Raw genomic sequence first — 27338 nt, 5'->3', positions numbered from 1 at the left:
CTCCTAAAAGCTCTGTTTTCAGGCTTCCAATGATAAGAATATGCTTGGAGGATCTTTATAAATGACAAAGCAGCTGAAGATAAGGTAGAGGATAAATAAACATGTAGGTTTTTCCTAGACATCACACATATACTTTTTTGCCTTTTAATTCACTGTTTGGTTTGCAATCAATTTCTTATACATGTGATGCTTTTGCATAATATTCTAGTTGTTTCAAAGAATTACTCAAGGGTTACCTTGAAGAGACTTGCAGAGCTGCTGTGTCTAAGTATCCAGGTTTATAATTTGTATTTATTCCTATAGTAGATACCATTATTATTTTTGCATGTCATGCATTACAAGTGATTGTGTTTGCCTAAGTTCCCCTACCTTGCTCCACATATATTTATTCATTGGTTCTTTATTTTTTTTCCCGTTATTAGTAAGTTTCCACGAGTGTTGGTTTCTGAGGTTCAAGTCTTATGGATTTTATGTGATAGTCCGAGTGGTGAACCCTCAGTTTCGTTATCTGGGTGAGAGTTTAGCAAAAGCAGCGTTTTCTTATGGACAATAGTACAGCATGTGATCACTTTGTCGATGCATCAACCAAAACTATTAATATTTAACTGGTCTGCATAGTGGTTGGATGTGTCCACAAATTCTCTTTGCATTATGTGCAAAAAAATGACGTATGAACTAGTCTTTGCATATGATGGTCTAGTATTCAACATTCCTAACGAGCAAGATTAACATAGTGTGTCACTAAACACGAGACCCTTATTCAGAAAGGGACGCTCGTATGATGAGTTGAGGATACGGCACATCATATTTTGACATGGGTATCCCAAACAGTCATAACATAACAAGTAGTTGCTTGAATCAGTTAGAAGCTAACTGATTTCAATTTATCCAATGTATGCTTCTGGCCACACATTTAGAGGTTATGCAAAGTTATTCCACTCATTTTTTCTAGTGGTTTCAACGTGATAACCGCTAGTTTGAATATCCTTAATACTCAATAACATTCTTCTGAAACGTAGAGATAGAAGGTCTCATTAATGGTAAGTTCACTACCATTGGACAACATAAAGTGGGATTTGCCATAACCCTCTATCAGGTTGGGTTAGTCTGAAATAGTTGTCACCGAGGTATGAGTAGGCAATAAGTTTAAAATATCTTCGATCACGGAGCGTACCATGTGTGTCGTAGCACTATCAGGAAAACGACAAATTTCCCCACAGAACATTCCTACTCATTTATTTAATTCAATAGATCACATGTATAAATAATTTTATTGAATTAAATATATTCGAACATAACCACATTTTCAAAATCCATAATAACCCATAAAACACCAAAAATAATCTGAAGATTAAATTATAATTCATTAAATAAATATGGCACAAGTGCCAATCATATCCATGTTTTTTTTATTTTACGATCCTCGATCTATCTATTAGCAACTTGGAATTCAATGAACTCTCTGGTGGTATCCATAGGAAATTATCCTTTAATGAAGTTGATCTTTCGAGTTTTGGGACTGGCGTAATACTTTACAGCTTGCACTATTGCACAGCAGGTGCGGGACCAGTGATCAGTTCCTTCATATAGATAGCACAGATCAATTCTAATTAAGATTCTAGGGGCAATAGGCACGTCCAGTATTCGCTAATTATGTCTTGCTTCACGCAACTAAATTGTCGAATTCATATAGTTTCTTCTAGAGGCTTCTAATTGGTAAACTTTGATATTAAAGAATAAACAATCATGGTAAGCGCTTTTGAGGAAAAATCCTTAAGCAACTAATAGGAACTTTGAATTCTACAACATGGTATGAAAAATCATATTAAACTTGTAAAATTTACTGGTTTTATCATGTGTGGTGAAATTATGAAGGAAACTTCAAGTTTCTTAAATGACATTATCAAAACTACAAGTTCGATTTATGTATGAACTACTGGTTCATTTATGAACTATTGGTTCATTGGGTACCTGCATTTTCTACACATACATTCTAGTGCAAAAATTTAGACAAGTAATAAAATGAAATTGAATGCAGCAAATAATATCAAAAATTGCATAAATATGAATCATGAATCAAATGTTGATATTAATTTCATCCTACTAATTTAACATATTAATTGTCACACAATAATGTGAATAAATGCTTCTAGCAATTAATTACACATTAAATATGGTGAATCTATTTACAACAGTCATAATGACAAAGTAGTTAGAGTGCCTTATTGACTGGGTTCGAATCTCGGTAAAATAAAATTATTTTTCCTTTTATTTGGTTTTGCTGGACCAAAGAAGGAGTGAGCTTGATAGTGAAGCCTACGGGACTTGGTCTGCAAGCTTGTGACCCTATCTTTTATGCGTGAGTCAAAGGGTGTGTGAGACATGCTGGGCTGCTAGGTCCCGCAAAGGGAGAGTGGGCTTGCTGGGCTCAGACTGGTCTGCCAAGGAATGAAATGTTATTAATCAACCCTTTTGGTAACTCCAATTGAATACGACAAGGTAAGGAATGATGAGGTTTAGGTAGAGCGAGGCTCACTTATGTACAGAGCTTCATCTGAACCATACCTAAACATCGAATCCAACTGGATGAGCCTAGTTAGAGAAGATTTATAACCATTGCCATGGCGACACATGGCGAGCTTCTGTGCTAGCTTTGTAGCTTGGGCCTGAGCTTCTGACTCGGGTTCGTTGTTGTGACTTTGAGCTTGATTTGAGCTTCTAACTCAGCCACATTTAATATTCGCCATCATAACATAGAAAAAATCAATATATCTTATTAAATCATAACGAGCCCATAATGCTTTTAGCATAATGAATTATAATGACATAATTCAAATTTCTGCAACTGAAAATTAAGCCCATAATTCGCATAATATACGACATTAAAATGTAATAATAAAGGATAAATTACAAAATTATTATGATAATTATTTTAGATGAATGTGAATCAAAACCAAAACATAGATTGATCAAATGCTAATTAAATGGCATTGAATGTGCTTCTGGCAGATAGTAAAATGAAATGGAAAAAGCGTTGGGATGCGGCACACTATACTTGGGTTTGAATCCCAGAAATGGAAAAATCCCTTTTTGATTGGAAAAATCCCTTTTTGCTTGTTATCCAGTATTATTGGACCAAATGGAGGCAGATTGCTTGTTATTGTTATTTGGTACTACAGAACCAAATGACATATTGATGCATTCCATTAAGCAATTTGAACTCATCATGATTCGACTGCAGTCCAAGAAAACAAAAACAAAAAAATCTGTACATGTAGAGAACTCTCTCTTATAGAGATGGGATCATAAATTACAATAATATCCCTAGTTGGCTAATTACAAGAATGCCCACTAAATAATAACTATTTACAACAAAAACAGAAAAAATATGTATATGTAATCTCCATCTATTACAACGGTAACTGTCCCCGACGAGGGTTTTCTCAAATATGGCAGTTAGAAATTTAAAAAAAAAAATATATATATATATATATATATATTTATATATACACACACACACTAAAAATATATTTTTTTAAAATAGTGTAAGGTTAATTTAAGATCAAAATCATTATTAAAATTTCATAATTTATAAATTATATTTATAGGTTTTAGACCCTTACTTGGCTTTCTACCCAGTCCATACTCTTCAAGAACGGTAAGTTAGTATAGGCGAGAGACACTTCTCATGCCTCGAGGGAGCATTTCACAACCCTCAGTATCTGCCGCCTCTCTAAGTAAGTCAATTCAAAGGATTGGAGAACTACGACACATACACAAGTGTTAGAGCCTATATCAAACTAGTATAAATCTAATGCAAATGAATACAAGGGGGCATAAACCTACTCAAGGGCTGGAAATGACAAGGCATAGGGGGAAAATTCTCATTTCGCCACTCTCTACCAACGATCATAAACCCTACCTCTCCATTACTTTTAAACGCTCCATACTTGGCAGTCTTTATTGTCACAATTCATTCTCAATTCGTGCCTATAGGGCGGCGATGATCTTGCTCATTTGGAGTAGCAGACGCGTGTTTGGGCGGGTGGAGGTATGGTTGCGTTAGTGGTCACAGTTGCATTGGTGCTTGACATTCCAGCCATGTCGAGTACAGGTTAGGGTGGTGGCGCTGTACCGAGTTGGCTGAGGAAGAGGAGTGAGTTAAGGTAGATCATTTGCGGCCCTGTGCTCGTGCTTCCTGGTGTGGGGCCAGCGAGGTTTCCAGAAATTTCTACTCTGGGCGAGACGAATGTGCCAGCTAGGCCTGTACCCGGGTCTGTGGTTGGGACGGCCCCAAGTGTTAGGACACCACCGATGGTTGGTATAAGGGTCTCTTGTTGGCGGACCCTGTCTAGTGCCTCATTATTCGCAACTCTCATCTGGAGTGCCTCGCGGAGAATGCAGTTCTGGTTTGCCATATTTTCAACCTCTCGAAGGGCTGCTGAGACCGTCACTCGGCCTTGGCCTGAGCACGCTTCTCCATGAGGTCGCATCTCAAGTGTGGTGGTGGCATCTGTCATCATGACCGAGCGCGCTTCAGTATTTGAGCTGAGAAACTCGAGCATGCGTTGGACCACACGGGTCATCCTTTCGTGGGGCTTATCATCGTTATGTGTATCGGGGGTGTTGGTAGCCATTGGTAAAGTGTGTCGTTCTGCCAGCAAGGAGCGAAGGGACTCCTTCTAGCACCAAATGTTTTAGCTGTCCCGAGAGGGGTTTGGTCCAGCTAATTCAGGGGGTGTCTCGACCTACCACTATCGTTATAGGTCTCGCTTATCTGTAAAACAAGCGAAGGTCAAAGGGAAGACCGGGTGTGCCGGCCTTCAACGCACCGATGCCTAAGTCAGTATCGTTATAAGATAATGATAATGGAAAGCGATAGTAAATAATTACCTCTTTTGGTCGTTAGAGATGACCTTCATGCAGTGGGTTCATAGGAGCTTGGTTTCATTTCCTTCGGTGTGGGACATTTGGGTTTCCGATACCGCCCCAAGGGGTATCGAGATCCCCAGCTGAGAGCACTTTCCTTACTTTGTGATTGCTAGACAAGCCTTGTGCTTTCGGTACTTGTGCATGGGAGGTATATGTATACCAACACAATCGTTGTCGCATTTCTTCTTTGAGTACTGCAGCTTGTAATAAGCATTGAACTTGTGATGCATGGGGAAGCGAACCTACCCTAGCGACACTCTAAATAACTGCAATACCGCGAAGCTGCCTCAGGGTATTTAGCAACACTTGGCCAACAGTGATATTGAGTCAGAAAAGAATGTACTACCAAGGAGGAAGCTGCAGCGACAACCCACACCTAAATTGGTAATCATAAACGGTTGCCTAACCATATTCTGGTGACTCGCTACCTCTCCTTCTCACAATAGGCTCAATAACACTTTTTTGGAATCCTCCAATTTACTCTAAAAGCCTCTGTCATGCTATTTCCAGGTCGATCAATTAGGAACCTATCGCGTAGCCACCACCTGCCATCCCTCCCTCTAGTGATGAATCCAATTGGCATTTCCTCCTCACCTGAGCTCGCCTCTTCCCCTCCCCTATTGGCAGTCTCGTTGTCGAGTTCCTCAACCCTCTCACCTCCTTTTGATCTACCAGCTCGTTTGGGAGCCATCACCTCGATCTGCCAAGAGGTATCGATATCAATTAGTACCTAAACTCTCTCCTCTTACAATTCAATTAATTTTGTACCTAGAAACCTACTTTACCCAAACCAAAACTGTTTCAAACCAGCTCTCCACATACAAATCATATCAAAAGCCCAGAAATTTTCCTCAACTTAGGCAAGTCAGTTTATGACTAAATGTCAATACTTGTTGCAAATTCCACTCCTGTGGCGGTGGCGGTGGCGGTGGCTCTTTGTGATCCAATGACTGCTTTTCTACATACGGTGATTGTTCACATTAGCTTCTTTATGGGGTGTTTTAGGATTTGTTTTTCTATATTAGGTTTTTCTTTAGGTTGTTTCAATCCCTTCTCTATCAAGTTAGGGTTTAGGAGTCCTGGTATTATAATGGTGCTAGGTTTACACTATGCCAGAAAAGCAATCAGACGACAGAGGAGATCTGTCGTCTGATGAAAAAAAAATTTGTTGTCTAGTACGGTGCCATCTCTTGGGGGTATCAAACGACAGATTTCCTCTGTCGTCTTATATTTCAGACGACAGAAATTTGTTAGGTCATCTGTTGTCTGATGAAATCAAGACATGAGATTAGTGAATTCAGACGACAGATAAATGTGATGTGATCTGAAAACAAATAACAGTTCCTTGTAATTTCTATGATCTAATGCTTATTCCAAAGACAGAAAAATGGTCATTTATGTTGTCTGAAAGGACTTATAATAATAGTTTAGTGTTGTTTTATTCAAATTCCAATAACAGTTAACTGTCATTAGCATTCAGTTCAGATTACATTTATCTATTGTCTTTAGTAGCCTACAATAACATTTATCTGTTGTTTCAGTGCACAAGTAACAACATATTTTTTGTAGTTTCTGTTGTTCTTAGATATGTCTAACAACATATTTGGATTTCATTTTGTTGTTGCTTTTTATTTCAGATGACAATTTTCTGTTGTTTGAGTGCACAAGTAACAACATATTTTTTCTTGTTTTTGTTGTTCTTAGATATGTCCAACAACATATTTGGATTTCATTTTGTTGTTGCTTTTTATTTTAGATGATAATTTTCTGTTGTTTGAGTGCACAAGTAACAACATATTTTTTCTTATTTTTGTTGTTCTTATATATGTCCAACAACATATTTGGGTTTCATTTTGTTGTTGCTTTCTAATTCAGATGACATATTTGTATTCTCATTGCGCCACAATTATGTAAATCTGGAAACCACCCAATGCATTCATCAAATATGGAATTCATTCATAAAAATATCAATATTTGATTAATCTGTTACTGCAGCTATACATACATCCATAATGGAGCTAAACTTAGTAAACATCAACCAGTTCAATAATCTCTCTCTTCTTCGTTTCTTTAGTTTGTTCATTTCTCCACTTTTGTTTCTTCTTCTGAATTTCTTCTTCTTTCCCTGTTCTCTTCTCTTGTTTTTTTTTTTTTTTTGGTTTTGTTTTGGGGTCTTTCAGACCAACCTGCAAGAAGAGTAAATCCTTAAAATAAGAACAACTTTGAAGATACAGCTGCAATGGGACATCAAAACCAAAGGGATATTCACATAAAGACAATGAATGAACACTTATATATGGAAAACAACAGCAACAACAAAAAATGAAGAAGAATAATTAACCCCTTTGATTATCTAGAAAACAAAGTTTGTTTGAGACTTGTTCTTCACTTTGACATCACTAATGAGGTTAGAATCAGGAGGAAGACAAATACAATTACGTTTATGCTTCAATTCAATAGGATGTGGTTGCACAAAAATATTTGTCCGCAAATGCCTTCAGTGTAATGATGCAGAAATAAAGGAGACAGTAAGTTGAAATGAAACTATATACCTGCAAAAATTTCACAAAAAAAAAAAAAAAACCAAAAAACCACATGTTCAGTTTGTTACCTGGGGTCAGGTCAAGGTAGAATAGAGAGGGGTTTTTTTCCAAGGCATTGACGTCAATTGGGGTTCATATCCATGGCAAAACTGGTACGCTCTTTGGCTTATGATCTTCTTATATCACCCTAACCAACAAAACCATCGATACCATTCAGATTGAAAGATATATCTGAAGGGGGGAAGTTTCAAACTCTAAGCTAAAACACCAGTAAGCTCTATATATGAAGGAAAGTTAAAAGAATTTGATTACAAAAAATTCAATGGTTTCAAAATGTTTAAACTTTTCCATATCAAGAACCGAAATCATATCAAGTACAATCTCAAGTACTAAATATGGACTTGCTCCAAATTATAAACTCATGCAGGGTATATCCAACATCATATATAGCAGACACAATTAATAATGAAAGGAATGCCAGAGAGATCTACTTAAGGCACTCCAACTTTGATGCTTCAAATATGGTTAATTGGGTGTTCTGTATAACTGGAAGGTGTATCTCATGCATGCATATTACTGGCACCTTTCATCATATTATGATCAACATCCTGACTTTATGAATTGGTCCGTTGTAGCTTTGCATTTTGAAAACTAAATGACAAAAGGCATGTCCAGAAGCTTGAAAGCAAAACGAAGACAAGCAATATATTTAAGCCTTTTCATGAATTGGTGGCATGATTAAACAAAATTAAATTAATTCAACTAGTGGTGGTATATATGATCAAATAGAATAAATTGGTAGAGAAGAGTATGAAAGGATGGGTTCGTACCAATTTCAGACTCAAACACCAATTGCCCGCTTGAGAGTTTGAAGAATCTGCATATATAGAATATATTGAAAACAATTATATGAAATTAACAAAGATAAAGTTGGAGCCTTGTTGCACGATTTTATCATTTACAACCACTGCTACACAGATAAGCATCTAAACAACACATGAGACATAAAGGAACAAGTAAGGAACAAGTGAAGGATATTTACCGCAAATCAACCCATTAAAGAACAAATTCCCAAATAGACTAGTATGTTTGTTAGCCGATAGCGAGGTTCAAAATGCATAACCAAAGCTAATACTAGAGAAAGTGTAGCAGTAACGTCCATTAGAAATGTTGTTGATAGAATAAGGAAAAAAAAAGTGTTAATAACAAGACCATTGAAGTTCTATGACAAACTAGAGTACTCAATGGAGCTTCTATAAGGTTTTTGTTATATATCTAGAGGCCAAAATTGAAACCATCTGCAATTCAGTAACATTGTCAAATACAGTTACCTCTGCAATTCAGTTACACAGCTCAGAAAATATAAATGAAAACAAAAAAACAAAAAAGAGGCATGCTTAAACTGAAGTCATTTACTAAAAGACATATCATAAATGTGATGGTAAAAGGCATACAACATTGTCATTGGCACCAAACATACATGACATTACTAGCATAATTCTATAAATATATTGCTTTTTTGCACACCACATAGAAACTCTAATTAAGTTAATTCCATATTTAGCTCATGATGACTAAGCAAATATAACTGGTATGAAGGCAAATTTTTACTATCACCTGAATTTAACAACTCAACTAGGCATAAGAAAATATGTGCTGCTGTAGGTAGCTACATGTTCAAATTTATGTTTAGTCTCTTTGAGTACTCCATTTGGAGTAACTTAATTGGATTTGGCTACAAGATCAGCCAAAACATAATAGAGCAAAGATAGAACTTGAAAAAAAAGAAAAAGAAAATAAAAAGAGGGGCATTAATGCAAGAATAGAGATTTCTATAATGGAAAGTTTGCAAATCCTTAGCCAAAACGAGCAACTTGGTGTGTTTATAATGAAAAGAATCAAGTAATGCATGTCCCCTTATTTAACCCTTATACTATACAGTCTTATCTACCCCGGTCTAATATTGGGCTAAATACTGGTTACTACCCTGTGGTTTAGGTCTAAAATCAATTCAGTCCCTGGACTTCTAATTTCATCAAAAACACCCCTGCAGTTTCAATTTTGATCTAATAGGTCCAATATGTTAGTCTTCCGATAATTGAGTCATTTAACTTGTTGACGTGGTTCATATATGGCCTATGTTTTATGATGTGGTGTTGAGGTAGCATGCACAGTCAATTTAAGAGTGGGTCTCATTATTAGAAATCTATCAAATAAAAAGTTTTTCATCAAATAATCCAACTATAAGTTGAACCCATAGCAGAATATTAACGAATTGGACCTATTAGATCAAAATTGAAAGTACATGGGTGTTTTTGATGAAATTAGAAGTCCAGAGACTGAATTGATTTTGGACCTAAACCATAGGGTAGTATCCAGTATTTAACCCAATAATCTATCACTAAATTTCTCTTGCATGTAAATAAAGCAGAATAGCAACTAGCATATACTACAAGAAAAACTTACCATCTGCCCTTGCTCAGCACTTTTCATAACTCAAAGCCTTTTCTTCTCTTGCCCTTAGAAGGCTTGTCCTATTTCTTTAGTAGAGCTGTCCATCATCCTCTTGTTCTCCAGCTAGAGTTTTCATAAGCAAAAATCATACACATAATAAATTCCAGTTTATAAATGATATGTAGTTTTAACAAGAAATTGATACAGTTAAGTTATGCGCTCAAATCAAGATATAACTTAAGGCCATTATCATATGGACACCATCAAATAACAAACTAAACAAATTAGTAAACCAAGAAACTCAATTATCAACTGGAGCAATTAATACAATAGCATATTCCAAGTGCATGCCAAAAACTGTAATGGAACAAAAGGGCAGCATGCAACAGGTATTCTCAACAAAGGAAATACAAAAACCAATCACAAAACAGAAACCAACACTCGTGGAAACTTACAAATAACGGGAAAAAATAAAGAACCAATGAATAAATATATGTGGAGCAAGGTAGGGGAACTTAGGCAAACACAATCACTTGTAATGCATGACATGCAAAAATAATAATGGTATCAACTATAGGAATAAATACAAATTATAAACCTGGATACTTAGACACAGCAGTTCTGCAAGTCTCTTCAAGGTAACCCTTGAGTAATTCTTTGAGACAACTAGAATATTATGCAAAAGCATCACATGTATAAGAAATTGATTGCAAACCAAACAGTGAATTAAAAGGCAAAAAAGTATATGTGTGATGTCTAGGAAAAACCTACATGTTTATTTATCCTCTACCTTATCTTCAGCTGCTTTGTCATTTATAAAGATCCTCCAAGCATATTCTTATCCTTGGAAGCCTGAAAACAGAGCTTTTAGGAGGTTCAAGTCATTGGAAGGTGGAAGAGACTAACAAAATTAGAAAGAGAGTGTGTAAATAAGTGATGTAGTTTACCCATGAGAATACTTGAGAGTCAGAAAGCCATAGGAGCTCATAGGTTTAGAATCTCTTCGAAGCCAAATCAAAACTGAACACCACGAACAATATTGCATCATACTAAATATGCATCATAAAATAGAAAAATGAAAAGTAAAAGAAGAGTTAGAGAGTGAGTTATATCAGTTCCTGATCAAGCCAAAACCCAAAAAAGAGAATTGTAACATACAACTCAATAGACATCACAAAAGAAGATTGACAAAAATCAAAGCTACTACTTACTCTGAAATTGAACCCATATATGTGGGAAATAAATAAAGTTGCCTTCTGAAGGCAGACAGAGTGGAGCATCAAACCTCCGTACTTAGTTACATCTAACCTCCTATAAAATCCAGATCTGAAATCAAATTTTTGTTCATAAAAAGAATCGAACGTATCAAAATCGAATCAATTGATAAGGAAATGCCTCAAAGACTTTAGCCAAAGTTAAATGCCTCAAAGACTAATCAGTTTAAAACTTGAGGCGATACAACCTATGAAAGTAATGCCAAGGGGCCAAGCCCCCACTCCCATAAACCTGCCACCAACAAAACACATATATCAACTCAAATTCAAATAACCCAATTGCTCACAGGCCCACAAACTTTGAAAAGCATATGCACATGTTACATGATGTTTGAACATGCAATTCTCTAATGCTCAGTGCATAATATGATGATTTGTTTCAATCAATGTCATCGTAACTAGGTTCTTCAACAAATGTAGCAGTTGCTTTAATCAACAAGAAAAACCAACAAACAGACAAACTAATGGACCTACAGCTATCTCTTAATCAAATAGCATAAACACACACCAAGCTTATCATTTTCAATGTTAATTTCTAGTTTTACCCAGAACATACTTAAAGCAGACTTTTGTTATCATGTACCAATCTAAAGAAAAATTGAAGATCCCATTTTCTAATTATAATTAAATTGAGAGAAAAGAATCAAATTAGTATTGCAAATTGCTTTCATATTTCCTTATGAATCACGAAGGCATCCAAAATTAGGAGGTCATTGTAAAAGAAGGAAGCCTTGTCATGTTTTGAAAGCAGGTCAAAGAGGAACCAAACCAGCACTACCTCTTTAACCAATTCTGCAAAATTAAAAATCATGAGCAAAATCACTAGAAAAACCCCAAAACCAGAAGAACCCTAAAAACCCAAATTAAAAAAACATTGTCTTTGAGAGAGAAGCCTTCCGGGCACTGGATCTGAACGAAGGATTAAGCAGGAAGAGGAATAGGCGGAGAAAATGTAGAGGTGAGGCCGTCCATGGCCTGGACGGTGTTCTCTTTCATGGCATCACCGTGGTACTTGACTACGCTGATCTGGCTCTGAATTTCTGGATGAAGGGTAGGGATTCGAAGAGAATCTGGGGAGGCTGTAGGGTTTTGAGAAAGAAATTTATGGGAGAGATGGAGACAAAGAGGAAGGGGATTTTGTTGGTAAAGGAGAGAAAGAGAATGGGAGAGCGAACAAGCAGAGATGGGAAAAGAGAAAGAGAAGAGAATGAGTGAGTGTGGAAAAAACGCAAAGTCTTTCGCAACTAAACCAAAAAGAAAAGAAAAATTTTTTTAACTTACCTTATTCAGACAACACAATTTCTTAGCTGTGTTGTTTGAATATCACTCCATTGACTATTCAGCTATAGGGTTTGGGCATTTGAGAGGGAAAAGCCTAAAATTTGTTGGAGGGAAGTTTGAAATTTCTGCTAGGGTTCAATATAGAAAATTTCAATCTTTTCAAACGACATTTATCTGTCGCCTGAATCTAACCATATCTTCCAAATGAAACAAGTATGGTTTCTTTGTGTATTCAGACAACACATTTAATTTATCTGTTGTCTGAAAAAATCAGACGACAGAAAATCAGCCTTCTGTCGTCTGATGTGTGTCATCTAATAGCTTTTTTGGCATAGTGTTATGGTATCAATTCCTTGGAATTTCTATATTTTTTGGTGGTCAAGGTACTGGAGAAGAGCTCCTACACATGGTTTAATTGGTGGCTTCGGATCATGGTGTTGAAGGGGGTAATTTTCTTCTTGAGATTGGCTACGAAGAGGTATGGTGACTCCTGGATTATATTGATTGATGAGCCATTGTTTTGGCGTTATTCCCGAGGACTACTTGTTGTATTATCAGTGGTTTCTTCTTGTCAAGTTTTCAGAGATTTACCCTTGCACATGGTCTGGTGGTTTAAAGACACGGTGTTGAAGAGGGTGACATGGTTATTTTCAGTGTTGCCGGTGGAAATTCACGGTGACTCTTGGGATTGGTCTCGTTCTATAGCCCGAAATGAGGGGCGAGTACAGTGGTACAGGTCTAGGCCTGATTGGCTCATGCGGGTTGTCCTTGATGACCTACCTATTCCTAGTTCTAATTTAACGGATGTGCGTGGTGTCCCTGTTACCCAAGTTGTGGGTAGGGAGGGTGCTACAGCTAGTCACTCCTTTTCTATTGTAAGGGCATCTCCAACAGACTAGTTAAATTCAAATTTTAGCTATATATAACTATTTTTTAAGCAAAATTCAACTTCAACAGACTAGCTATTGCTAAGTTAAATTTAGCTTTAGCTAAATTGGCTAGCTATATTTAGCTACAGAATCATGCGTAGCTAAAGCAAAAGTTATATTCATCTCTCCTCTTTTGTCTACATGTCAGTTTATGATTGAATAAAATATAATATATTATTTATAAATAGCTACTACTGCTGGAGCAACATTGTTAAATCAATATCTATATTTCACAATTTTAGCTATATTTAACTACAAAATAATTCATACCATTGGAGATTCTCTAAACTTTTTAGTATGAATAAAGGTTGTTTTTCTTTCTCAAAAAGAACCAAAGAGACATCTCGAACTCATGATTCCAGAGCCTGACAATAACCTACTCTCGGTAAGACCCGGAAACAGTGATAGCCAAATGTGGTTTGTAACAACTCCCGAATTTATAAGGGATGTCATTTGAAGCGATTGTACTCGCTAATTGATTCAATAAAATTTCTTTAAAAAATAAAAAATAAAAAGCACAGTAAATTTGACTCAAGGGAATTTCATGAAGTAAAAATATAGTGGAGATAAAATATTATTAAAAAAATCAAAGGAAGTGTGGATTACAATTCTTGAGGCCAGCATTAGGAAGGTGAGAAACATTAAATGAATAAATTTAGCCTATTTAGTCAAGTCAAAACACACTTGGCAAATTAATAAATGGAGAGGGATGATTGGACAAAATAAATTCGAAAAATGGCTTGCTTTTCTGTTGGTCGTAATAAGCTAAAGCCTCTCCTCTCCTACCAATGGCTAATGTACAATTCTATAAATAGACTTCAACTTTCCATAATATCTGTTAATAATAAAAAAGACTTTTCCTCTCTGGGTGCCCATTGCCACCAAGGACCCAAGGTGTGTCTCTTACCCATGTTCATGGTACCATTTCATTTTGTTTTGAATTGTACTCTGTAACTGTATGAGATTCAATGCAGTTTCTTGTGGACATGTGCTTTTCTTTCTGTATTTGATGAAATAATTTATGTATAGCTAAGAAGTAAAGAAACCAAAAAGAAAGGGACAGAGCACAAATGGCAGGGTGCAAATTGCCAAGGGTGATGGTGGTACAAATCTTATCAAGAATGCCTCCGAAGTCTCTTATGCGATTCAAGTGCGTTCATAAGTCATGGAATTCTCTGATCAGTAGTCGCCATGTCGTAGCTAAGCATCTCCAGTTTCACAACCACCTATCCTCCTCCACTACCATCCTTCTAAGGCGTCCTGTAATCTGGAGAACCGAAACAAAGAATGAGGAAATCGTTTTTTCTTTGCTTACTCTTCGCAATGAGAATAATGGTGATGAGGATAACCTGGATTATGACATCGAGGACATCCACTTTCCGCCTTCAATTGGTCTAAAAACTAGGGCACAATTTATTGAGAACCCTGGTCCAACTTACGAATGTGCAGATATTGTGGGTCATTGTGGTGGAATAATCTGTCTCTCTCTTTATGCTGCAGGCGACCTTGTCTTATACAATCCCGCAATTAAGGAATTCAAGGTTATACCCGAGCCATGCCTCCCACGTCCCCGTCAGTTTTATTTCCGTTGTGATGCATTTGGTTATGATCCCAAGTCTGAAGATTATATACTTGTTAACGTTGCAAGTTATGGTGAAAATAGATACGATGATGATCGTCTCGTTATTGAACCTCTGAGAGCAGAGATGTACACACTGGGTACTAATTCTTGGAGAGAGATCAATATTCACAATTTGGAAACCGAAACTACTATGTTTCGGCCTAATCATTTCCAGGTGTATTTCAAGGGAAACTGCTACGGGTTGGCAGAAGAAATCAAGAAGGAATTCATCTCATCGTTTGACAGTCTTGAGGAGTATTACATTAGGGAAGTAATCGTTTGGTTTAACACGAGCGATCGGGTTTTCCATAGTGCATTGACTCCTGATTGTTTGTATCGCTATCCAGCGCATGACTTCAATCTTACAGTGTGGAACAATTGCGTTGCCCTTTTTGGCTATAACCGTTGTGGAAGTAAACCCTTTGAAATTTGGGTGATGGGTGAATCTGATGGTTTCACTTGTTCATGGATAAAGCACCTATCGGTTGACATTACGGAATCTCCTCAACCATTGGTACTTTGGGAGAGCAACCAGAGTCTTTTGGTGTCCCCTCGTATCCGAGTAGCATTGTACAGCTTTGCAACCAAAACGTTCAAGTATTTACCACTGTGTGCTGCTGAACACTTCGATGCCATACCTTTTGTGAATAGTATAGTTCCACTCAATAGGGACCTAGTATCTGTTAATATTTCTTGATTAGAGTATTAAGAAAGCGTAGTATTGAATTCACATTTCCTCGCGTTGTTTTTTCCTTCCAACTTAAGAATGTTGAAATATTTTTGAGAAACTCGGGTTCTCTTCCCGGTCTTGTGCAACTTTGCGTTATAAGCCACATATTAATGCAAGTCATGCAAGAAAACAGGTACTGCACCAGTAAAGCAAACAACAAACTTAACTGACACAAATGAGCACAATTACCTTAACATAGTTCAGTTTAGCAGAAAATAGTAATTCAATACGGTACTAATAGATTCATAATGCTAGACAATATTATCTCTGAGCATCCATATCAACATCTATATGATGCTACATCAAGTTCCTAACTTCCGTTCCAAACTTCCATGTGGTGTCCAGTTCACCAAAAGGACTGAGAAGGCACTTGGCACATATGCATGTCACCTGCAAGTCAGAAATCATAATCAGAAAACACTTGTCATGTTAATATTAAAAGCTCATGCATGATATGCGCAAAATTATATTGCTTCGTGGTTAAAAAAATTAAAAAAATTAAAATCTCTAAAATCAAAAGGAAAATACCATACCAAGCTAACGGGATAAGCTTCTGGATCTTGATGGTGACCTGCAGAGAGTTCCATAATAAGGCTGCAAAGTACAGAGCACCAACTTCAGTTGTAGAAACTACCCAGGCGCATAATATTGGAATGGCTATTATCATATGCAATTCAGATTTTTGTTTATGTTCTATGCCCTAATAGATGAAATAACGAACGTCAGAACTTACAGAACGAACTGGAGATCTAGATCTTGACAGAGATCTGCAATAATGTGAAAATCCAAATCAATCTCAATAACAGTATACCCTCTGACCCAAGGTCCTGAAATGACTAACCATAAATGGAGGGGAATGAAACAGTAAAATCATAGACCTTTAGCCTCAAAGTTTTTAAAGCCAGCATCTCATGATCTTTCCAGCAGTCTTATAAGTTGAACCAACTAAAACAGTAAGAAATAAAAACACCAGCATAATACAACATCCAATCATAAACCAGAGAGAGATCATCGACCCACAATCCTAATTGCAAATTAACAAAATCTGCACCACCGACTTTTTATTCATAGCTATATAGCACCAACTCACAGTAACGATTGTTAGAACTGATACTCAATAGAAATATTGTCCTTTTTTTTTCATAGGTGCTCATTAACAAATTGGTGTTACCTGAACCTAAGGAGTTGCAGGCATCAACACCACTTCCCGTCAAGTTCCTAAGATCCAGTCCTAGGACACCTCCACAGGAGCCAATCTAGCAAGAAATAAGGCAACCTTCACCAACAGATTAGGATAACTTACCAAACCATGAAGACTACCCTTAAACCATTACAAAAATAGGGAAAAAGATGGCACCAAGTTTGGTGAATTTCAAAAGAGCTCATTTTCAGTAGTAATCCCACTATGTGAAGGCTGGAAATAAGACAGAGATGAGACTGCAAAAGATATGGCATAACCAATCTTACAGTGTGTCAAAAACATCTCAGAAATTATGTTTTAGGAAAGATGACCAAGACACCAATCTTACACTGTGTCAAAAACATCTCAGGAAATTATGTTTAAGGATAGGAAAAATGACCAAGACACCAATCTCAAATTCTTTCAAAAAAAAAAAACAGTAAAAGGGAGACGTAGCACACTCAAGGTAACTGAAAGACCGAAATTTTGAATTGTCCAGAGGTAACTAAGCAACTAGAATGGTAAAATACAGTGTTGTTACTGAACCAGCTAGAGCAAAATAATTACTGAAGGTCAGCTGTGACCAACTCAAGTTGTACGGGACTCTACAATATAGCAGCCGTAATATTGTAAACACAAAGGACATGTGCAATGGTAATCAAAGAGGTATTGCACTGCTAGAAACCTAAGTTTTCAATATTTTCCCAGATAAGGAAAGAAGTTGGCTAATAAATAAGACGGGTGCATGCTTGGGAAGAGATCTGCTAAAGGCAGCATACAACAGATCAAGGATAAGAGGGGATTTAAAAAACAAAAAAACAAACCAAAACAAATTAACAACTCAAGAGAATGAACAGTTGTCCAATCACGTTTCTTGGACCCTTATGTACCCAGAAACTTACAAGACTGGACAATGTTACCAGAAGCATAAATTCCAAACACTTCTAGCTCTTCTTTCATAAATTACGCGTAAGATTTACCTCTGTCTATTTCACATTCATAATCATATGTCTTGCTCTTATTTCACAAATCAACACCAAAGGACAGAAAAAAGCAGCCGAAGCATTAAAGCAAAAATCACCACATGGCCACTACAGCAACATTAGAAGTGCAAAAGTTGCACAGGTAGACAGAGACTATGAATTTATTATAAGTGGAAACCCCTTCTGAAGATAACTAGCAAGAGTAGAGTGACAATCTAATCTTATGGGATGTTACCAAACATCCCGGTAAACTACCAATAAAAAGAAGCTAAATATATGAGTTAAAAAATAATGTATTGCCGAAAAAATAGAGCAAAATAGTCGGCTGAAAGAAAATAAGCGGCAGAAGAAAAATAAGCATTTTAAGGTAAGATGCTCGACTAGAAAAGGGGAAAGGAAAAACAGAAGAGAATGTTTGTGTACTAAAAGACAAAATCAAAGTACACCGAATCACTACATTTTGTGCCCAGCAATTACCAAGTTTAGTAGCATGTGAGATACCTTGAAGGGAAAGGTGAGGCAGACCTAGGAGAGCGGCGGGAATATTCCACATCCGGTGATATGCTGCAACAACAAAAATCTTTGTTAAATTCCATAAAGAAAAAGTAAAATACCTACCTAAGGTTGCCCAAAGAAAAATAGCAATATGGACCTTCTGCTCTGGCCCCCAAAGCTACGGCTGCGACTGCGACTTCTCGACACATATGGACTACGACTGGGACTTCTAGAGTAGCTCTGCCTTGAGTCATAACTGGGGCTTCTGGAATACCCACGACTAGAATCATATTCCTCGACCTGCAAGTAGCAGACCAAGATCCAAATTAAAAAAAAAAAAAAAATTTGGAAACTTGGACTCAATACAGTGAGCAGCCTACCCAAGTAAAGATCAAAGTGCAAACAAGAAATTACCCGTATGTAGGACCGAGAAAAAGCATTTCTAAATTCAGAATCATCCAATTTCCTGATCTGCAGAGCAACAAAATTCGACCGTCTCAAGGGGAAAAAGAAAAGAAAAGAACAGAAAAAATAGTAGTTGTGTCCTCTTGCTAAGTATTATTTACCGCATATTTCATGTCATCGTAATTTGTGTAGTCTACAACTCCTGTCATGCCTACAATAGTATTAATCACAAGAACTACAAAATTTCAGTATACTACTACAGAATGTAAAATCCCAAGGTCTGAGCTGATAACTTTTGATTGAAAAATTGACATAACTCACCACGGCGGTCACGGAACACTTGCGAAAAACAAACATCTCCAGCTTGACGCATGTGATCCTGATTTTATATACATATAACAATGGTAAATACTCATTTTACAAGACCATTGAAAGTAGCTATCGTCTTTAAGTACAATAAAGGATAAAAACATTCATAAGTCATAACAAAAGCGAGTGTATACTTACCTTCAGATCCTGCCATGAAGCAGAAGCAGGTAATCCAGTGACCAGCACTGCATAATGGAGTGACAAATAACAAATTAATTGCATTCAACTCTGATGGCAAACTACAAATCATTTGTGATAAAACTGATGGGGTAACATATAATAAGTTAACTGGACTCCTACCACGATAGTCAGAATGGCGGGAAGCTCCACGGCTACTGCTACTACGACTGTAACTGCTGAATCGATCTGCTGATGATGAATATCCACGTCTACCATGTGCTAGTTCAACCTATAAAGTTGGATGAAAACAAACACTTTTTGAGATGGTAAAGTAGCAAAACTAAGTAGATATACTAGCACAGTAGATCTGTCATGCACAAGTACGTATGACTAACCCGTAAGCGATACCCGTCAAAGTTGCAACCATCCCGGCCATAAATCGCATCATCAGCATCACGTGGATCTTCAAACTGCAAAAGTATAGTATTACATGAACATCAACCAGAAAACCATGAGATTCAACAATAACCAAATGCAGCCTAAAAGATATATCAAGCAACTTTTGCAGAGACTATGTAAAAACAAATCATACTCCTCTGTATTCAAACTCACCTCAATAAAAGCATAACCCGGTGGTCTGGGAGGGATCTTAAGATCAATGTCAACAATCGGTCCATACTGCAATTATAAAGAAAGATCAACAATCAGGAAAACGCAAGCAGCTTTAACCAAATAATTGCTGTTAACAATTAGCATAGAACAAGCAGCTGAAATGTAGTGCAACAATTGTTAGGTTTGCAAAACAAACAATAAGAAAGCAAAATTTTAAAACTTTCGAAGAACAATTAAAACTAAATATGTAGTGAAACTATAAAGTTCATCTTACGCAGAAAGGTATCAACTTTCGCATATGGGTATCAAATTTTTACATAAAATAGTAATACTTGTACATGCAGAGGCAAATTACAGCTATATTTGTTCATCACGTACAAATATCAATTTCATCAGTAAACAAAAGACTACTCTGAAATTCAGTAAAAAAAAAAACAGAAAAATTAAGAGAAAGAAAAAGATAGTGCGGAAAAGACCTGACCTTCATGAATAAATCTTCAATTTCTCTCATACGAATATCTCCAGGCAGATTCCCCACGTAGATAGTACGACTCGATCGGCTACTCATTTTTCCCCTGAAGAACAAAAGAAAAATCACAACTGAATTGAATCAATTCCAAAAAAAATTAAAAACCATAGTGAACAAAATCGAAAGGCTCAGAATTTGTTCTCCCCAGTTATTAATTTCTCAGACAGAAATAAAAGGCTTTACCTTTAACTTCAGAGAGATTGAGAAGAGGGTAGATTTGGGTCAGTTAAGGTCTGGAAGTCATGGAACTTCTGGAAGGGTCAGTGCAGGCTTAAAAAGGGGCACGTATACGGGTGGGTGACGATTCTCTGCTTGACATGTTTCTAGATTTTACTACGTGGCGTTATTCAAACGTGTGACTTGAAGTCTGGTAGTTTATTAGGCAATTAGCATTTTTCTTTTTTAATAGTCATGGTTTTATCATGTTCTCACATTGTTTTTTTTTTTTTTTTTAGAACAATATTCTCATATTGTTTGAAAATTTACATTCATGTGAAAGCAGCTTCTTTTTTTTTGGTTTCAAAAAAAAAAGTAGCATATTTTAAAAAAAAAAAAACTTCATTATAAACTGAGGAGAAATATTGTTCAATAGAGTATTTCGGATCAAAATAAGAGCAGCTTTTTTTTTTTTGGTTTCAAAAAAAAGTAGCATATTTTTTTTAAAAAAAACTTCATTATAAACTGAAGAGAAATATTGTTCAATAGAGTATTTCGGATCAAAATAAGAGCATATAACACCATCTCTAATGGATTAGTCTTTTGCCACCTAGAGACTCCAACAACTAATTTTGACATATTTGTATACTCTAACCAATGTGTTAATTCTGATGTGGCTTGTGTCAATTAAAAGACATATTGTAGGCTCTGTCAAATTTGACACCCAAAGAGAACTGTCTTTTATTTTTTTATTCTCTCTTCTCTCATCTTTGATCTCTCTCATTCCGTCTCTTCTTCGTACCCAATATCCAGAGTTATAGACTAAATCAATGTTCTTATTAGTCAATGCAATTTAATTTGACTAGTGCCATTTTGAAAATGGCTTGATAAACATCCACCAAATAGTGTTCCATAGGCGACACACGCCTAATTTTTAATTTCCTCACGTGCGTGGATGGTAGGGCAATATTTACATTGACTCATAATTTCTCTCTTGCCATGATCCACTTTTGGTGGCATTTCATGGTATAGTCATGTCAATTGGCTTTCTTATCAATGAGATCAATGAGAGGGAGAGGTTATACATCTCTGGTAATATTGGAGGCACAAGATGCAAAGAGGCAATAATATATGTTCTTCTGGAGCCATCAATCAGATATGGAAGATCTGAGATGTTGTTATATTAGCCTTATAAGCATAGGTCTTAATAATGTTTTCTGGACACCATGTATAAAATTGCATTGCCTGAAAAGTCACTCAAAACATAAGTTTGAAGATGACACAAATCAAATTTGTAAGAATTGAACGGTGGATCTCATAGGATATACCCGAAGCTTCCATGACGTTCAATTATTGTATTGTTGTTTGATGTAGATTAACATCAAATGCATTTTGAACTTCATGCCAAAATGATATATTCGAAATGTCGAGTTCAAACTTCATGACCATAACTTATGAGTGAAGGACTTTAGATGGTCATCTAGTTAGTTTGATCATTGAGGAACTTTAAGTCCTTATGTAATTAAGGATCAAGGAACTACAGGTTCTGATCTCCTTTAATTATAAAATCCACGATCACAAATTTGGAGTATACTCATACTCATTCGTCATGAACCAACAGTTAAATATCTGCTTACTTTTAAATTGGTGTCAATATAATTCCCTTAAAACTTCAGGTTTGAGGTTGACCGAGATTAAAACTCTTTGATATATTGTCCATATATCCACTCGAAACTAAAGGCTCAAGTCTGCACAATTAGAACTTCAGGTTCTAAGGTGGAATGCTTTAAGCAGGCATAAAGAAGAATGTATCTATCAACATATGAAAATTTACTCGAAACTTCTAGTTCGAGTTGACATAAAGTCAAATAAGCTATGAATGAATTATATGTGTAATCGAAGCTTCAGGTTCAAATATTTTCTCTATGAACTGCAAGTTCTAAGATTTCATAATTTGAACTTCGGGTTCAAATAAATTTGGTTCTCGAAACTTCAGGCTCGAAGTGACTAAAGTGAATCTTCAAGTTCACTTTTAACTAATTTATATTTTATACTCAAAGCTTCGGGTTTGAGTTTTACTGTTAGAACTTCAAGTTCTGCTATGAAATTTTGAACTTCTGGTTCAAAAATATTACACTCAAAATTCATATGTTCGAGGTATAAGACTGCTGGTCCGTATGAGTAACAAAAAAAAAAACTTAATGAAAAAAAAGAAATTAATAGATAGCGAGCAAATAAATAAAATAATAATGGAAACTTCTGGTTCCAGTAATGAAGAGAATACACAGAACTTCTGGTCTGGTTCATGAAAATCTTCGATCTCTCTTCAAATTGCACAAGAAAGCAATATTGTCTTCTGGACAAATTCTCTTTATAAAAATATATAGTCAAGAAGCTTCTGTCATTGACTTAGTCTCCATCCTCAAACTACAGCTTCTGGAGGTGGTTTGAACCCCATTATCGAAAAAAAATTAGAGGAACTTCAGGCTCTCTTATAATTGGGGATTAAGATGAGTTTATATATTTGATTGTATAGCTCTGAGGATCTTCTGGCCCTCGTAATTGTATAAACTCAATATTTCACAATATAATCCTTAAGGAGCTTCAGGTCCTCTTGTAATCAGATCAAGAGACTTTAGGTCTCGATCAATTTTGTTACTAGAATAAGGTGGTCAGGTCAAACAATAAATCAATAAAATAGAGGCCAAAATAAAAATTACCTTGTCCGATCAGTTACGTTCACCCATACGGTTTTTAGACCAAAGGAAATCAATTACTTTGATACAGACCAAGCAAATTTATTTCCTCACTACAAGTCTTGCATATGTGAACGGTGGTCTAGCGGTAACAAAGCATATATCTATGATATAGAAAGAAAGAAAAAAACCAAATCGAATCGGTATCCATATGTATCCATATATATATAATCTATAAACAATCACATCTACAAAACATGAGCCATGAAATTTCATTAAAAAAAATTGGTAAAACAAGCACCGTAAGTGCTAATACCAGCATCAATATACATTTAAACTATAATTGAATTAGACTGCATATGAAGATCATATTTGATATGATAACGAATTCTGGAGTCAAATAAGCTAATAAAAGCATTTATTTGATGAAGGCTGCCTGGATAGAATCATCGGGTTGATCATACCATGATCCTTTAAATCTTGAGCGATCTGGAATACCTGCGTGTTAATCAATAGATAACAACAAATAAGAGAACCAAATAGCTGATGAAGCTATATAGGTAAGAGCAAACGATAGTCGTTCGATTACATTGAAAATCATTTTACTTCAAAAAGATATCATAGTGCTGATGATAGATATCAATCAAACAAAACTCATAGATCAAGAGTTATAGTCAAGTAACAACGTTGCACCATATGACTCATGGATCATCATAGAGTTAAAAAAATAAAAATAAAAATAAATAAAGCACTCAAGAAAACAGAGCAAAACGTGCTAATAACGTGTTATAAAGTAGAGAGAATAGTAGGGAGAAAGTAGAAGTGTTATCATTCAGTCTCATTAGCCTCCTTTATATAGAGGTAGGGTTTATATCAAAATACATAATTAATGAGTATTTACATGGATATCCACATAGATAATAATATTTACAACAAAAACCCGTTTTGTTGGTCCAATTAAAATAAAGATGAGATTCGTCACCAAAAGAAAAAAATAAAGATAAATTGATTGGTATAGCCCGAAACACACGACCAGCCGTCGTGACAAATCGAAAGAAGGTGTATATAAAAGTCTCGTACACGTTGCAATATGGGGTGCCGCCCACCGATTTGGAGGTTTACAAGTTCGGTTTTCCTTTCCTCTGCGTCTAATTATATATAAAATTTCCAGGTGGGAGCTTCCAGCCTCCATTTACTCTCTCTCAAATTTGTCTTCCTCTTTCTGAAAAATTCTCTCTGAATGTCGGAACCTAAGACCAAGATCGAATCCCTAAGGGAGTGGGCGCTCCAGCATAAGCTCCGAGCTGTTGGTAATTCCCCTAGTTTTTTCTTCTCTTCTTTGATTTAGCCTCTAAAGTTCTTCTCTTTCGTTTATAGAAAATGCAAGATATTAAATTTCAGGGCTTTAGATCATTGTTTTTTTATGATTGTTGAAAAATGTATCCATGGATTTAATTGTTTGTGATTGGAATTTTCTTGAACTCTTGGTTTATGATCTGCGGTTTCTATCGGATGAATCTTCATTTGGAAAAAGGTGTCATCTTGATGTGTCTCTTTGGCAGGATATTGCTTCTGTTCTTTGTTTTCGTGTTTGTTGTTTGATATTGAATGAAGGGTAGTTAATCTGGCTATGAAAACTATGTTTATAAGTGGCTTTGTTCATATATAATCAGAAGGTGGTGTTATGGTTCTGGTTTTGATAATTTGTTTTCCTTGCATAACTGCAAAAGGGGCTGTGTGGCTTACTGGAATAGCCAGTTCGGTAGCTTACAACTGGTCAAGTCCCAAGAAACTTCAAGTGAAGATGATTCATGCCAGGTAAATATTTGTGTTTATGACTTTTTGATGTTTCCCAGACAGATTGTTTTGCAGCTTTGTTGCTTGCAAATGAAAACATGCTGTAGTGAATTATTAGCCCACAGTAGTCAGGTCTATCGTTTCACTAACTTTTGTTTTGTTTGTTATGTTATGGATCAAATTGATTCTATTATTGGACCTTGCTCATTTGAATTGGAAAGCATTTTGGGTTAATGAGAGTGTTGGTTTTCAGCTTTTGAATCAATGATACTATATTAGCTTTGAACAAGAGCTTTGAACCAGAGGTTACTCATGCCTCAAACTGGTGTCTTGTTAGCATTCTCTTTCCCTGCCAGCAACTTTTCTCTTAGAAGTCTTTTGCATAGGTTTCCCTGGTATGAAAAATGTTGCCTTCGTCAAGGTTGTCATTGGAATTTAAAAAGTTTTGGAGCTTTGTAGTTGTTTATATAAGAATAAATTCTGGTTCATGGGTATAATGTGCCTGAATTTGAGAAAGAACAGTTTCTCCTGTGGTTGTGCTAGCATCCTTGTAATGTGTATGCACGTGTTTTAAATTTGGAATTTACCTTACTGTTTTTAACTACTTCACTAGTCGGCAGTCTTTAGTTCTGACCGATGCCATCTACAAAGTATGTTATTACGAGAAATTGCCCTTGGATATGATGCATGCTTCCTGGCAACAGCCACTCAGTGTGCTAATTCGATATGCGATATGACCTTCAGTTTGATGTGGTCATGTTATACCTCTTTCATTTGCTATTGAGTTGGCATCAATGTTCTTTCAATGGAAATTGCTTAGCGGGATCTGTTGTCTCTTTAATCCTTTAGCCTGAAGCTAAAAGGATTACTTCAGGAATCTGTTGCCGCAATAATATGTTATAGTTCATCATTAGGAAGATGGAAGCTGAGGGGTGAAGGTCTTAATATACTATATTTGGAAAGTGTTACGCTTGAAGTGCCTTGTGACCTCTAGAGAGTAGGAGTATTGAGTACAAAGAATTGAGTGTAACTTGTGCATAGCCCCTGCTAAATCTATATATCAGCTTTCTGTGCTTGCTTTCATTTTAACTGCTTGTGCTTTCTTTCTGATGGCTCAACACTCAATGTAATTTCAGGATGAATGCACAGGCTATCACGCTGGCTGCATTATTTGGTAGTGCTGTTGTTGAATACTATGACCATAAAACTGGTAAAAAGGCTGACAAATACGCCAAGTATGTGCACATTGAGAACTTCCAAAGCAAGGATTAAGTAAATTTACCATGTAACATGCCATGGTGGAGGTTTTGCTACTTTTCTGAACTGGGGAATGTTATCTACAACCAATGTTTTCCTTGGTTGTACTGGCTTAGTTAGTTTGGTGTAACTTTGATAACCATTTTGCTTACATTGAGGCAGTCAGGCTATTGATTACTTGAAAGCTGTCAATTTTTTATACAGAATAATTCATATCTCTGCTGTAATTGATACTTCCTTACCTTTTTTTTTATTTTTTCTGTTTCTACTGGTTGGGTCGTTTATGTTGCTGAGTACTGATTATATCGGTATTACATTCTGTTGTTTCATTACTGTAATTATGTGATCATGTCTAGATGATGTTATTCCATTACCGAACTTGCATGTACAAGCTCGAATGTTTTGCAAAATGGTAGGCACATGCAAACTGTCTAAACTGTTTTCACATCACAGGTATCATGAATAGAATCGTACTTTACTTTCACGTAGTACCATGAATAGAATTGTGCTTTACTTTGACATCACAAATATCCAAATTAGCAATAAAAATGCAACTATGGAAGATGACCAAAACAAAAGATGCAATGATAGGCAGTAGAGCCCCTCCTTTGCAAGACCAGCAATTTGGTTTCAACTTTCAACACATCCTTTGGTAGTTTGCAATCTAAGTCATGTCCGGGATCACCATCAAGACTGGAAATGAGAAATTATTTATCTTTTCTCTGAGTCTTGTTCCCTCCCTTGACTGAGATTAAAATACTCACACAAACAACTGCTTGAAGATCTCTTTGATACAAGCCATGAATGTGAAGATACGTAAGCCTTTTGGTACTAGGATTATAGGAGCATATATGTCCATCTTTGGCAGCTGCAAGAACTTCATGGATTCCCCAAAGTGCGAGCGCATTGTTGATATTCACTATGGATTCGCAGGTGAATTGCTTTGACCAAGATCCCTTACCACCACGGGCACCA

General features: G+C 36.2%; 2 protein-coding genes and 1 long non-coding RNA gene across 14 annotated transcripts; 1 reads left to right on the top strand and 2 right to left on the bottom strand.

Annotated features, from left to right (window-relative positions):
- Positions 1–6863: 6863 nt before the first annotated feature.
- LOC112191274 lies at positions 6864–12401 on the bottom strand. 7 transcript variants are annotated; one of them, XR_005808189.1, is made up of 8 exons: positions 11392–12401; positions 11141–11240; positions 10877–10949; positions 10720–10781; positions 9942–10052; positions 8306–8352; positions 7544–7662; positions 6864–7118 (listed from the first exon to the last, which is right to left on the bottom strand). It is a non-coding gene; the product is annotated as an uncharacterized LOC112191274 (long non-coding RNA). The 7 variants fall into 7 exon arrangements; XR_005808186.1 differs by having other exon boundaries at positions 10720–10793; positions 10877–10978; positions 11141–12401; XR_005808188.1 differs by having other exon boundaries at positions 10877–10978; positions 11141–12401.
- A 3508-nt stretch (positions 12402–15909) lies between these two features.
- Positions 15910–20785, bottom strand: LOC112193315 (serine/arginine-rich splicing factor SR30). Of its 6 annotated transcripts, none has more exons than XR_002933840.2 (15): positions 20641–20785; positions 20410–20503; positions 19929–19994; positions 19712–19786; positions 19497–19605; positions 19335–19381; positions 19149–19206; positions 18989–19062; positions 18837–18893; positions 18580–18722; positions 18429–18491; positions 16936–17040; positions 16498–16531; positions 16298–16358; positions 16108–16154 (listed from the first exon to the last, which is right to left on the bottom strand). XR_002933840.2 is itself a non-coding variant. In XM_024333400.2 (14 exons), the coding sequence occupies exons 2-13, from the start codon at positions 20494–20496 to the stop codon at positions 16302–16304; spliced, it is 870 nt and encodes a 289-aa protein (XP_024189168.1). In that variant the 5' UTR covers positions 20497–20503; positions 20641–20785; the 3' UTR covers positions 15910–16154; positions 16298–16301. The 6 variants fall into 6 exon arrangements, 3 of the variants coding, with proteins under 3 accessions (XP_024189168.1, XP_024189169.1, XP_040372437.1); XR_002933842.2 differs by having other exon boundaries at positions 16936–17020; XM_024333400.2 differs by lacking the exon at positions 16936–17040 and having other exon boundaries at positions 15910–16154.
- Positions 20786–24389: 3604 nt separating this feature from the next.
- LOC112194844 lies at positions 24390–26647 on the top strand. The gene is made up of 3 exons (XM_024335083.2): positions 24390–24619; positions 25040–25127; positions 26243–26647. The coding sequence occupies exons 1-3, from the start codon at positions 24550–24552 to the stop codon at positions 26376–26378; spliced, it is 294 nt and encodes a 97-aa protein (XP_024190851.1). The 5' UTR covers positions 24390–24549; the 3' UTR covers positions 26379–26647.
- The last annotated feature ends 691 nt before the right edge of the window (positions 26648–27338 follow it).

Source organism: Rosa chinensis, chromosome 3 (genome assembly GCF_002994745.2).
Source record: "Rosa chinensis cultivar Old Blush chromosome 3, RchiOBHm-V2, whole genome shotgun sequence".
NCBI classification, from domain to species: Eukaryota; Viridiplantae; Streptophyta; class Magnoliopsida; order Rosales; family Rosaceae; genus Rosa; species Rosa chinensis.
The sequence above is the reverse complement of the archived record's forward strand: the minus strand, read 5'-3'. Positions and strand labels throughout refer to the sequence as shown.